The sequence below is a fragment of the Protopterus annectens genome, chromosome 5.part1 (assembly GCF_019279795.1).
Source record: "Protopterus annectens isolate FY-2018-M chromosome 5.part1, PAN1.0, whole genome shotgun sequence".
In the NCBI taxonomy this organism is placed as follows: Eukaryota; Metazoa; Chordata; order Ceratodontiformes; family Protopteridae; genus Protopterus; species Protopterus annectens.
Window position 1 is genome coordinate 748,174,341 of NC_056736.1, and position 14,120 is coordinate 748,188,460.

At 43.9% G+C, this 14,120-nt stretch overlaps 1 protein-coding gene across 1 annotated transcript in view; it reads right to left on the bottom strand.

The window, feature by feature from the left end:
- C2CD3 (C2 domain containing 3 centriole elongation regulator) overlaps positions 1 to 14,120 on the bottom strand; it is a 2,415,762-nt gene that overhangs the window by 2,180,553 nt on the left and 221,089 nt on the right. The window contains exons 4-7 of the mRNA XM_044072855.1: positions 10,030 to 10,250; positions 9,654 to 9,679; positions 1,322 to 1,489; positions 560 to 1,232 (exon numbers count right to left, since the gene is read on the bottom strand). Of these exons, the coding sequence (XP_043928790.1) occupies positions 560 to 1,232; positions 1,322 to 1,489; positions 9,654 to 9,679; positions 10,030 to 10,250 (1,088 nt within the window). The remainder of the gene's footprint in view (positions 1 to 559; positions 1,233 to 1,321; positions 1,490 to 9,653; positions 9,680 to 10,029; positions 10,251 to 14,120) is intronic.

Sequence of the window (14,120 nt, forward strand, 5' to 3'; positions counted from 1 at the left end):
CTTTAAAACTTTCCAGTCATTTTTAGATAAACTGTAGGAAACAGAATGAGCATTTTTCATAAATTCATTATATGCCTTTTCCAATGACAATGTCACCACAGCAGAAAATTGCTTAACATCTTCATGTGTATATGGTGGAAAGAAATCACTCTGATAACACAAGCAGTGCTTAAAGACAATAAGCACTCAACTCATCTGTATCTGATGCACAAGTAAAAAAGACTTTAATTTGAATCATCACATTCTTCACATATATTATCAAGTGAATCCCAATCATGACCATATTTACACTCATTGCTTGAAAAATAATTTATCAAATACAATTTCCTACACCTTCTAAAAATCTTCATTTTCATTATATACATTCTAGGTAACGTCATTGGTACAAATTTTAAACCCCTGTTAAGAACACACAACTGTATATAATCCAAAGAAACATTGGATAAATTCACATTATTACTCACACAGGATTCTTTAGAAACAGTACTATCAGTTCCATTTAACACGTTTTGCACGTTAAGTTCCTTTAAAATTTCCCATCTGTCGTTGGTCACAAAACCCTTCTCCTGGGCTTCGTTCCATTTCTGCATTCCTCTTTCCACGTCGAATATTATTGTTCATATATTGCGGTTTCACAGGTAACGGTAATGGTGGATATTGCTGATCTTCTGATTCCCAGTCCATAGAGCCTCTAGATGTATCAGAAAGAAGTCTGTGTGCATTGCGTGAACCCTCATTGCATCCTTGGCCAATAGACTGACTCGATTTTAGTCTCTTACGTTTGTCCATTTTCCACAGAAAGGCTTTATGGTTATTGTAGTCTTTTGAGCCTCTCTGCAACTTGCCTTTCTTCCTTTTTAACAATTCTTGTTCCAAATCAGACGATTTATCATTAAAGTCTGCCAAATATTGCTGCAGACGAGTAGAACTAAGTTGAGTTGCCAAGGAGTTACACAGGCAACATATCTCTTCTAACTTACACTGTCTAATAATGTCCCTTTCAATAGAAATCTGCACCCATTCTAGCGCACAATGATGGGCTGCCACTATCCATCGATCGTGAAACTGCTTTTCGGTTTCATCCACCAAATCAAAGGGCTTAGATGGATTCTTAATCGCACATAGTCCCCTCGGGGTTATAAGCTCTACATAATGTTGTAGACTAAGTATATTCAAATAAACTGCCGTTTCTTTCTCCAGCAGTTGTTCCAACTTATTTAAAGTCTCAGTCACTTCCAAAGAGAAACTCTTCAACCACTGTCAATAAGATTCTCCCAGATGACACTGCCATTGTCCAAACGTTCTGAAACATTAATATTACCTGAGGTACCATCACGTAAGGGAAAGACAAAGCTGTCCATACTTCTCTGAGCAGAATCTGTAAAATCCTCACGAAAAATCCTAGGTAGCTGTGTATTCAGGTCACTGGCCATGGCAACAGCATACACAGCACCACGACAAACAAGAGCAAAAGGGTCAATGAAAACCACTGAAGAAAAAGTCAAAGTCAGTAGAATCCACAAAACAGAAGTTTATTTGACCACTCTCTTTAGCACCTCGGCAACCATTGTCTTCCAGGAGTACCAAGTAAAACATTCACCCACTATCATTATATACTATTAAAATCACAAACAATTAAATACATTTCTTACTTAAAATGTCATTAAATCAGAACTTTCCACGTACATTCAGCATTCAGCTCACTCGGACTCTAAGTACAAAACAGTTTTAGGTACATGGCAGAAAGGAGGACAAGACAGAACTGGCAACGGGGAGGAAAGACAAAAAGGAGACTGGAAATAAAAGCAGTGGTGTCAGATAAATAGTTTGCTTCAGTCTTCACAAAGGAAAGTAAGGGGAGGATGTCTTGCTGGGAGAGAGCCAGGGCAGAATGGGGAGAATAGTGGACAGGTAGAAGAAAATACCAGAATATACAGGAAGGAGGCTCACAAGAAAATAGAGTCCTTAGGGAAGATGAGATGAGTTGCATCCCAGAGTCCTCAGAAATCTGGTCATTTTACTGACAGCTCCTCAAAGAAATGTGAGCGGGCAGGAAGACAGCAACTGTGGAAACCAAGTGGAGGGTGTAGAGAAGAAAAACCTTAGGATATACAGACCTTTAGATTAACAGCATTGACAAGGAAGGTCACATAAAATAACATGAGAGTCAGGCTGGTACCACCTCTAGAGAACAATCAGCACAAAAGCCAGCATGGACTTAGGTCAGACAAACCTGCAAAAAAACGTACGACGGGGTTAAACGTGAAAGAGAAGCAGCAGCAGATGGAGTAGCTAAACTTAAACAAGGCTTAGTCCTACACCGGACGACTGACCGGAAGAATGAAGAGATGGGGTAGGACCACAACTGAGAAACGGAACAGCTGCATGGCTAAATGGTAGAACACACATGGCTGTAGGAAGACAAGGCTTAGTCCTACACCGGACGACTGACCGGAAGAATGAAGAGATGGGGTAGGACCACAGCTGAGAAATGGAATAGCTGTATGGCTAAATGGTAGAACACACATGGCTGTAGGAAGACAAGGCTTAGTCCTACACCGGACTGACCAGAAGAATGAAGAGATGGTGTAGGACCACAACTGAGAAACGGAATAGCTGCATGGCTAAATGGTAGAACACACATGGCTGTAGGAAGACAAGGCTTAGTCCTACACCGGACGACTAACCGGAAGAATGAAGAGATGGGGTAGGACCACAGCTGAGAAACGGAATAGCTGCATGGCTAAATGGTAGAACACACATGGCTGTAGGAAGACAAGGCTTAGTCCTATACCGGACGACTGACCGGAAGAATGAAGAGATGGGGTAGGACTACAACTGAGAAACGGAATAGCTACATGGCTAAATGGCAGAACACACATGGCTGTAGGAAGAGACTGCCGGAGGATAAGGAAACTGACTAATATCACAAGGGTCTGTTCTGGACGCAGTATTTTTTAGTGAATTTGTCTCCGACATATACAAAGGAAACAGAGAAAGTACAGTTTTGTACCTACCATAAATGTAGATGTCCGAACTGGATAGCATCTGCAGTCATAACAAATGGGTTGTCCTGTCGTCAGGCAGCCCTTCGGTCGGCCGGATTCCAAAGTCTGGGTCCGGCTTCGGCTGATGTCGCACTTCACCCGACGTCATCTCTGCTGGTCTTCGGGTATAAAGGCATCAGCCGACACCATTTTCCTCAGTGTTTCTTGCCCCAGATGCCAATTGCCCTCTTGGAAAGCTAAATTTTGGATAAATGCCAATGTTTCCAAAATAGTAGAAGGCAAACACAAAAAATAAACATGTATGTACATATATACAAACAAATACACCATAAGAGACTCCCCCCCCAGCTAGCTATTAGGAGGGTAAATACCTAGAGTACCGCAGAGGGGAAGGAGGGAGGGTAATCCTGACTGCAGATGCTATCCAGTTCGGACATCTACATTTATGGTAGGTACAAAACTGTACTATGTCCTTCATGGATGCATCTGCAGTCATAACAAATGGGTAGAATACCATAGCCAAACTAGGGAGGAGGAATAATAATTATGGTGTAGTCAGGATCCCTTGCAGTACAGCAGTGGCAAACCCTGCTCGGGATCTAGAATATAGAGGTAAATTATAATGCTTGGCAAATGTATGCACGGAGGTCCAAGTAGCCGCCTCAATAATGTCCTTGGTTGCCACTCCTCTTAAGAAAGCTGTGGTAGTGGCTGTAGCCCTTGTAGAATGAGGTCTTATGTTCTGTGGAATTGGTTTTCCATGGTAGGAGTAACAGAATCTTATGCAATTTCCTATCCATTTGGAGATTGTCTGTTTGAAATTGCTTTTCCTTCCCTTCCTGTTGCATAGGCCACAAAGAGCTGGTCAGTTTTTCTGTTACCTTTGGTTCTGTCCAGGTAGTAGCGTAACTGTCTGTGTACATCCAAGGTATGCATTATTCTTTCACCTGTGTTTTGTGGATTGGGAAAGAAGGTAGGTAGGTGGATTGCCTGGTTTAAAGACACTCTGGATACCACCTTAGGCATAAATGTAAGATTAGTTCTCATGGACACCCTATCTTGATGGAAGATTAGGAAGGGTTGCACTGCCATTAAGGCCTGTAGTTCGAAACCCTCCTTGCTGAAGTAATAGCCAGTAGGAAAGCAGTTTTCCATGACAGGTGTTGTAGATCTGCTGTTGCTGCTGGTTCAAACGGAGGGAGTGTCAACTTTTCTAGTACAAAGTTCAAGTCCCATGCTGGTAATGGTGGTTTCCTAGGAGGTTTTACATTCTTGATCCCTCTGAGAAACTGCCTGAGTAGAGGATGTGAAAAGACAGGAGGAGCAAAGCTGTATTCTGCTGAAATAGCTGATGCATGTATCTTGATGGAGGAATAGGACAGGCCTGTATGTAGAAGCTCTGCCAAGTACTCCAGAATGTTAGCAATATCTATGTTCGACACATCTTTTCCTCTTTCAGTACTCCAAATGACGAACCTTTTCCATTTTCCTGCATAGTTCCTTCTTGTTGAAGGTCTGCGGCTTCAAGGATAATGTCTTTAACCCTTTGTGAAAGGTCTGGGTTAGTTACTGCTATGTGATGTTCCAGGCAGTCAGTTGCAATGTTTTTAGGTTTGGATGTATGATGTTGTAGTTGTTCTGAGTTAACATCAGAGGCATCAGGGGTATTGACCACATTTTCATCCGAGACATGCTCCTCAGCAATGGGTACCAGTGTTGTCTTGGCCAGTTCGGAGCTATCAGAATTATCCTTGGACGTTCCTCTTTGATTTTCAGTAGTACCTTGTGCATCAAGGGAAGAGGTGGGAATGCATATGCTGTCAGGCCTTTCCAGCTGAAGGATAGAGAGTCCACCTTCCATGCAAGTGGGTGGAATGTCCTTGTGCAGAATTTTTTGAGCTGGTGATTTTGTGGGGAGCGAATAGATCTATTTGTGGCATTCCCATTTCTTTGTGATGGCCTTGAAGATGTCCGGGTGTAGCATCCATTCGTGAGCATCCGAGGTGGTTCTGCTTAAAATGTCTGCTAGGGCATTCTCTTTTCCCGGTGCAAATATTGCCTGTAACTGGATGTTGTAGCTGAGAGCCAGATTCCAAAGGTCCAAAGTCATTCTGCATAGGGGGTAAGAATGAGTGCCTCCCTGTTTGTTGATGTACCACATGACTGTGGTGTTGTCTGTCCTTATCATCAAATGGCCTTCTTTGAGGAATGGTCTGAATTTTAGGATTGCCAGTTTTACTGCCAGCATTTCTTTTTGGTTTATGTGCAGGTGCAGCTGGTCCTGAGTCCACAGTCCTTGTACGCATTTGTCCAGCATGTGTGCCCCCCATCCTAGGTCTGAGGCATCCGTTGTGATGGTTTGGTTTGCTCGAAAGTTGTGGAAGGGTAAGCCTGGGTTTGACTGGCATGCCCGAGCCCACCATAGGAACTCCTGTTTTAAGCATGGGATTAGTGGTATTTCTGTTTCTAAGCTGTGCCTGTGTTGAGACCATAAATTCTTTAGGTACCACTGTAACTTTCTCATATGCAGTCTGGCATGTGGGACCAAGATTATGCATGATGCCATGAAGCCCAAGGCCTGCAGAACTTTTCTTGCTGTTAGTTTGTTCTGCTTTGTTAATGCCAAGAAGTAAAGAGGGAGTTCTTTTGTTTTTCTGCAGTTAGGAATGCCATCTGTTTTACTGTGTCCAATTCCGCCCAAGAAAGTTCTTGTCTGGGATGGTATCAGTCTTGACTTTTGAAAATTGACTGTGTATCCCAGGGCTTGTAGCAAGTAAATGACCCTTTGTAAATCTGTTGTCAGCTTGCTTTTGTTGTCCGCTTGTAGCAGGCAGTCGTCCAGGTATGGATAAATTTGGATTCCTGTACTCTGCAGTGAGCGATTACTGATGCCAGGCATTTTGTGAATACTCTGGGCGCAGTAGATAAGCCAAAGGGCAATGCTGAGAATTGATAATGCTCTGATCCTGCAAGAAATCTGAGGTATCTTCTGCAATTTGGTCGAATGGGGACGTGCAGGTATGCCTCCTTGAGATCTAGAGTTACCAGCCAACACTCCTTGCCCAGCATGGGAAGAAGTTGCTGTAGGGTCAGCATTTTGAATTTTGGGACAATGATGTATGTGTTTAAGATGGACAGGTCGAGAATAGGTCTCCAGTTTTTTCTTTTCTTGGTACTAGGAAGAGTCTGGAGTACAATCCTTTGCCCTGTTCTGTTATTGGTACCCTTTCCACAGCTCTCATCTTTATTAATTCTGCTGTCTGGTGCAGGGCTTCTATTTGTTGATTTGGGGGCAGGTGTGGCATTCCACTTGTTACTGGTAAAGTGTGGAGGTGGAACCGTAGCCTTGGTCTATGGTTTGCAAAATCCACTTGTCTTTTGTAATATAGTGCCAATTTTCGAGAATAAGGCTAACTTTCCGCCTAATGGTGCTGCTATTTGCTCCCTGGTAGGCGGAGTCAGAGCCAAGTCACTGTGATTGTCCTGTTGCAGTGGCAGTGGTAGCGTCTGTGCCTCGGTTATTGCCTTGCCACTGTCGTCCTCTGTAGGCACCTCCTCTGGATTGATTTCTGCCCCTAAAGCGTCTGTTCCTGCCCCTTTGGGATCTTGTGGAGTCAGGAAAGGACCAATTTTTGGCAGGCCAGTTCCTGCTAAACCTTGGGGGCTGAACCTGTAGGAAATCTTTAACTGTTTGTACAGATTTTGCCTTCTCTTCCATTTTCTTCATTATCTGCTGGGCAGGTTCCCCAAATAGACTGGCCTTATCCATAGGAGCATCCAATAGCTTAGCTTTAACATGATCCGCAAGACCTGTTCTTTCAACCATGCATGCCTTCTTATCACTGTGCCAGTCATGGCTGATCTAAATGAAGCCTCCAGTGCATCATAGCCACATTTTAAAGAATGGTTACTAACCTGTTGGATGTTATTCACCATTTCTAATACATATTTCTTATCTAAAGATTCATCAGAGGACAGCTTTAATTAACTGATCAAGCATAAACTCTTGGTATTGGATCATGTGAAACTGACAGTTTAAAGCTCTAGCAGAGAGAGTAGCAGAGGTGTAGACTTTTTCCCCATCTCTAAGGACCTGGATTCCCTTTCAGAGGAATAGGGTTTTTGCTGTGGTCGAGGCTACTGCCTTAGGCCCCTGGGATATAGTTTCGGGTATGTAAGTGGGGCCTTGTATAGGTGGTGATGAGTGTCTGGCACCCTGTAAAATCTATCTGGTTTGGCAGGGGCTGGAGGTAAAGAATCAGGAGCAGTGCAGACATCATTAAATGCATCGTCCACAACAGATAGGACAGGAGGTATAGCTAAGGGCCTATGTTGTGGTAAGTGCAGAAAAGTCCTAAGCCTTTTTCTTGAATCTGAGAAATCTTGTCCCTGCCATTGGAATTGTTCTCTCATGGCATGTAAGGTTTCCCCAAAGGAGAATTCCTCTGGTGGAGAGGCAGCTGGAATGGATTCTTCAGCATCTGAATCTTCATAATTGGAAAAAGGAGCCTCTGGCTGGTCTGTAATGTCTGAGCCATCCACAGAATCATCAGAGGACACAGGCTCGGGGGGCTCTGCTCTAGGTCTCTTTTCTGGGGGCTGAGAGGCCCTGTCTGGGTGAGATTGGGATCCCCTAATTAAGGATATTAAATCTTCTGCCAAAGTAAGCATTTGAGAACTAGAAGTGGGCCTGAGTGAGGGTGGTTTAACAGGCACTGATTTAGCTGATTTGGCTGCTTTAGCCCTGGCAAAGGCCTTAATAGACATGGCTGCAGGAGGCCTAGCAGCACCACGTGCTGGGGTAGAGATATCCAAGGGATGGTGTCTGATAGATCAGTAGGAACCACAGTTGTAGGCAAAATTTCTGAGGCTGATTCAGATAAGGTAGCAGGAGCCTCAGTAATAGTCATGGATTCGGCTGAAGATTGACCAGTTTTCTCGGTTTCGGCCGAAACCGAGACACTCGCGGCTTGCTTAACCGTGGTTTCGGCCGAAACCGCGGACCGCGAGTGTCGGTCTTTTTCTTTGCGTTTTTTAACAATTTGGGTAGTCGGAGGATCCGACGGCATAATGTACGCAAAATCTGAGCCGAAAACCTGTTCAGCAAACTCCGACCGACGCCTAAGCGTTCGTCGGTTGAAGGAAGCACAGACCGAACAGGCTGCTACGTCGTGGTCTGGGCCTAAGCAAGGCAAACAGTAAGAGTGGAAATCTTTATGAGGTATTTGTTTCCCACAAGTTAAACAAACAGTTATTGACTTTTTCTGACATCGGCTGAGGCAAGAAAGAGTCCCCAACGGGGTACTTAGCTTTTAGAAGTCTTCGAAGTAGTATTCGGTAGTAGTAATCTCTGGATCTGACCGACCGGCACTTGCGAACAGCTTCTGCTTCGGGCGCCACGCGGCAAGAAAGACTGAGGAAAATGGCGTCGGCTGATGCCTTTATACCCGAAGACCAGCAGAGATGACGTCGGGTGAAGTGCGACATCAGCCGAAGCCGGACCCGGACTTTGGAATCCGGCCGACCGAAGGGCTGCCTGACGACAGGACAACCCATTTGTTATGACTGCAGATGCATCCATGAAGGACATCAGAAACAACCTGTTTACTGGCAATACTGACAGGGGTGTCTGGAAAGAATAAGCATATGGGCAGAAAGGTGGCAATTGAGCTTCAGGGCAAACAAATGCACAGTCCTGCACTCGGGTAGCAACAATTCTGGGTGGGGAGAGTATCAGCTGGGATGGTGAACTGTGGGCAATAGTGTAGAAAAATGATCTGGGAGTGTTAATTATACTTTAATTTGGCCACTAAAAAAGAAATTACAGAGCAGTGGCAACAGAACCACACTGCTGAGGTGTAATCTCAGTGGACAGACTCCAGAAACAAAGGGTAATGCTTCCACTCTACACGACCTTAATCAGGCCACAGATTGAGTTCACTTCTGGAGCTCACATGAAAGGAACATCAGGCTGCCAGAAGGAATTCAGGGGAAGCTACAGAAGATTCATGAAATTGGGGGGGGGGAATATGACCAGAGGCTACTGGAACTAGAATTATTCTTAGCCAAGAGGAGAGGGGTAAAAAAATTATGTCAGGGAGATATGAAGGGGTCATACTAAATAAAAAGGCAGATGGGAGTAAGGAGAGGACAAAGCCAACAGTTTGTATGACCTAAATACTCCCTGAATCTCAAAGTGTTTTTTTCCCCACAGGAAGGGTTGTAGCACCATGGAGCAGACCACTAAAATGGGTGGTGAACAGTGAATCCACAGAAGCACTCAAAAGAGCACTGGACAAGAGGAAAAAAGAAGACAGTAGGAGATGAACAGAGACAAAATGTAAAGCATTTAAAACAGGACATTGCTCAGGCATATTTTCTCCTTCTGCCATCAAGTGACTGCAATGCAATTTACTGGGTTAACAAATTAAAGTTAAGATGAATGGAAAAAACACAGCAAAACAGACTCCCATCTCAAGATATCAGGCACTGGTTTTGAAACTGAAACAACACGTGTGTGTAGGGCAGAATCTCCAGTATAGGGGTAGGTCCTCATGAGAAACTGTGGCCAAAAGCTGCTTGTTTTGGATGTCGACTAATTTAATGCCCTCCATCTTGTATTTCAACAAAGGTTTCTAAACTGACACATCTGCAGCAATAAAATGATCTCACTGTTGACATACAAACATGTATTACAATACATTATCTCTAACTGACTAAAGTGTGTTTGAGAAGTATGTCTAATTAGCTTGTGCAGATTTTTATTTGTATGAGATGGAATAGCATGCTTAGGGCACATTTTAAATTAACCTTACAAAGGTTTCATTAAACTCTCAAGACACAGACATCCTTGATCGGTATGAGCTGGCTATTACTTGCACAGAGATGTCTGCAGTCACTCAACACTCACAGATCTGTTAGACTCACAATTAATGCAAATATCAATTTAAATATTCTGAAGTGCTGGTTTATTAGGTAAGGGACAAGGGTCAGAAACATGTAAATGTACCCCTATAATTACCTTGGGGTATTAGCCCTGCTGCTGCCCGCAGACTCCTTTCCACTAGTGCTTGTTCCAGAGAGTCGTCGAGAAAGGGAGGGAACAATCAGATGATTCCCATTTAAGCCAGCCTTTACACCATGCTCCTGACCACATGGACCCGTGTTTAGACTTACATCTGTAGTTGGAATGGAACTGCTGCTTTCATACGTCTCGGACAAGGGCTCCAAGCACAGCAACACCTGAAAGAAAGAAAGAATTACAAGTCCCATAAATGCTTTAGTTTGGTCTAAAATGTGCTTAATACAAATTTTACTGCAATAATACTGCAGGACTATACAGACACAAAAATGGAGACCTCAAATAAATAAATCAGCCTAGATATGCTGCTGTTTTTCAGCCTTAAACTGGAGGCATACATTACAAAACGAGTTACTCATTCAGGTTCATTGCCTTTTTTCTGACTGTATTACCACTAATTACATTGTGCTCTGTATCTGCATGGCCTAAATGTCTACGTGTATGTTACAGCTTTTATGTAGCTCTGTGTTCGAAATACAGCAACTTCTTATTTTAATACAAGATCAGAGGATCATAAGAAAGTTAAGGCAAATGAGTCTTTCATCAATTTACACCTCGTCAGTGCCTACACTTGAACCATACCTCCCTCCCCAAAGGAGGGCTAGACCACTCAAGCCTGGGTTGAATTTGCGAATACCCATCCAATATTTCAAATCCCTTCTGGAGGACGACAGTGCATCCATCACACTGCTTAATTTCCAGATGTAATCTGTTCTAGAGATGGGTGAAGCACTGTTTGATGAACCATCCTCTCCACTGTGCTTTATTTTCTGGTAAAAATTTAGATCACTGGTTCTGGAATTTGTGGAGCTATCTGATTTGTGGAAATGCAAGAAATCCTGGACCACTGGGACCCCTAACAGCAGTGAAGGCAAGGCACAGACCTCCTCTCAGGAGTCTATAAGCTACTGAATAAAGGGACAGTGCTTCCAGGCTTTTCTGGTACCTTAGTTTTTTTAAGCCAGTGATCATCTTGGAAATCTCTGGGGTCTTCTGGCTGTTTGACAGGTCTGATGAGGTACATCCTAAATTGCACCATGTATTCAGCAACTGGCTTAATCACTACTGCATATAACAGGAAAATGACCTTTTTAGATCTGGAAAATATTCCCTTGGCAATTAGCCACAGGCAGCAGAGAGACATCCTGACTACTGTCGATTAGCTGCAGGCAGTAGAGGGACATCCTGACTACTGTCGATTAGCTGCAGGCAGTAGAGGGACATCCTGACTACTGTCGATTAGCTGCAGGCAGTAGAGGGACATCCTGACTACTGTCGATTAGCTGCAGGCAGTAGAGGGACATCCTGACTACTGTCGATTAGCTGCAGGCAGTAGAGGGACATCCTGACTACTGTCGATTAGCTGCAGGCAGTAGAGGGACATCCTGACTACTGTCGATTAGCTGCAGGCAGTAGAGGGACATCCTGACTACTGTCGATTAGCTGCAGGCAGTAGAGGGACATCCTGACTACTGTCGATTAGCTGCAGGCAGTAGAGGGACATCCTGACTACTGTCGATTAGCTGCAGGCAGTAGAGGGACATCCTGACTACTGTCGATTAGCTGCAGGCAGTAGAGGGACATCCTGACTACTGTCGATTAGCTGCAGGCAGTAGAGGGACATCCTGACTACTGTCGATTAGCTGCAGGCAGTAGAGGGACATCCTGACTACTGTCGATTAGCTGCAGGCAGTAGAGGGACATCCTGACTACTGTCGATTAGCTGCAGGCAGTAGAGGGACATCCTGACTACTGTCGATTAGCTGCAGGCAGTAGAGGGACATCCTGACTACTGTCGATTAGCTGCAGGCAGTAGAGGGACATCCTGACTACTGTCGATTAGCTGCAGGCAGTAGAGGGACATCCTGACTACTGTCGATTAGCTGCAGGCAGTAGAGGGACATCCTGACTACTGTCGATTAGCTGCAGGCAGTAGAGGGACATCCTGACTACTGTCGATTAGCTGCAGGCAGTAGAGGGACATCCTGACTACTGTCGATTAGCTGCAGGCAGTAGAGGGACATCCTGACTACTGTCGATTAGCTGCAGGCAGTAGAGGGACATCCTGACTACTGTCAATTAGTTGCAGGCAGTACAGGGACATCCTGACTACTGTCGATTAGCTGCAGGCAGTAGAGGGACATCCTGACTACTTTCAATTAGCTGCAGGCAGTAGAGGGACATCCTGACTACTGTCGAATAGCTGCAGGCAGTAGAGGGACATCCTGACTACTGTCGATTAGCTGCAAGCAGTAGAGGGACATCCTGACTACTGTCGATTAGCTGCAGGCAGTAGAGGGACATCCTGACTACTGTCGATTAGCTGCAGGCAGTAGAGGGACATCCTGACTACTGTCGATTAGCTGCAGGCAGTAGAGGGACATCCTGACTACTGTCGATTAGCTGCAGGCAGTAGAGGGACATTGGGACATCCTGATTACTGTCGTTATATGATGACCAAAGGAGAGGGAATAGTCAACCCAAGTTCCAAGGTCCCTAAAAACACCCTCATTTTGAAGTGGAGTATGGATGGGCTTGTCTAAAACACATGACAATATTGCACTTTTTTGCATTTAATTTCAGCCCATTGTTAGTGCACCATGTATTAATAAGCGTGAGTTCTTGCTGAAGGGTTTGGGCATCAGTGGAGACTTGACGACTCCCAGTTTGCAGTTATCTGCAAACCTGATTAGCCAAAAGTCTTAGCTCATGGTCTAGAGATCAGAAAAGTAAATGCAAAACAAAACAGGTCCCAGCACTGAGCCCTGTGGGACACCACTGGTCATCTTTCTACTCTCTGATGAGGTAAATGCCGCCCGCACCATGTGGGATCCATCTTTTTGCCAGGTCATCTTTCTACTCTCTGATGAGGTAAATGCCACCCGCACCATGTGGGATCCATCTTTTAGCCAGCTGGCTATCCATCTCACCACACAGGGATCCATTCATAGTGTATTTAGCTTACTAACCAATGTTAGCACGGAGGATGGTGTCAAATGCCTTGGCGAAATCAAGATATACCAAGCGGAAAGCATCGCTGTCAACAGCCTGTACTGGCCTTTCAAAAGAAGATAACCAAAATCATTAAAGCTAAACTGCTGTGGATTTAGCTGATGAAATTTTTGATGCTACAGTTTATCAGGTCAGTGATAATACGTTCCAGGTCTTTGCAAAAGAGTATTGTCAGGCTGAACCCCTGTAATTCCTGGGGTCAGTGATAGGACCAACATTGTGCATTGTCAAGACAGCTTTCCCCTCTGCCTAAAATGGGTTTTATTTTTGGGGATGTTTTGATACTATGGGTTTCAATATTTTTAATACCTTTATTAAATGATCACTTAAGATACAGGCAAACATACATCAACACAAAAGAAAACAAACTATAGTAGCAATAACTTATAGATCACATATACCTTTTCTTTCTTTCTTTGTAACTTTCATCAGTCCACATTACATAAATTGCCAAATTCCTGGCTCCCCTTAAAACCTCACTCCTCCTCCTGAATATTATTCCTCATGTATTGTTACAATTTCTTTCCATTTAATTTGCGCCTTCCCTTCTCTAAAAACCCATCTTCCAATGTTTTTATCTCTTGTATAATATCCAGTACTTCAAATACAGTTGGTTTAGACTTTGATTTATATTTTCTAGAATAATTGCTTTTTTTGGCAGCCAGCATAAAGGGTTGGGGGATGGCATAACAGTTAATGCGTTTTACCTTATAAACATGAAGCACAGGGTTTGATTCTCACCCTTGGGAAGCATGTCTAGGCTTAACACCCCCCTCCCCACGTCAATAGCCTAGTATCATCTGTGAATAATGAACTACTTAAACTCAATAAGGCTAACTACGTTTAGGTATGTTTATGCAATTCAATTGATATGTCTCATGTCAAAAAACAGGTCAATAGCCTAGTATCCCCTCTGAACTATGAACTACTTGAACGTAATAAGGCTAACTACATTTAGGCAATTCAAATGCTGTGTCTCATGTCAAAAAACAGGTCAGTAGCCCAGTATCACCTGTGAA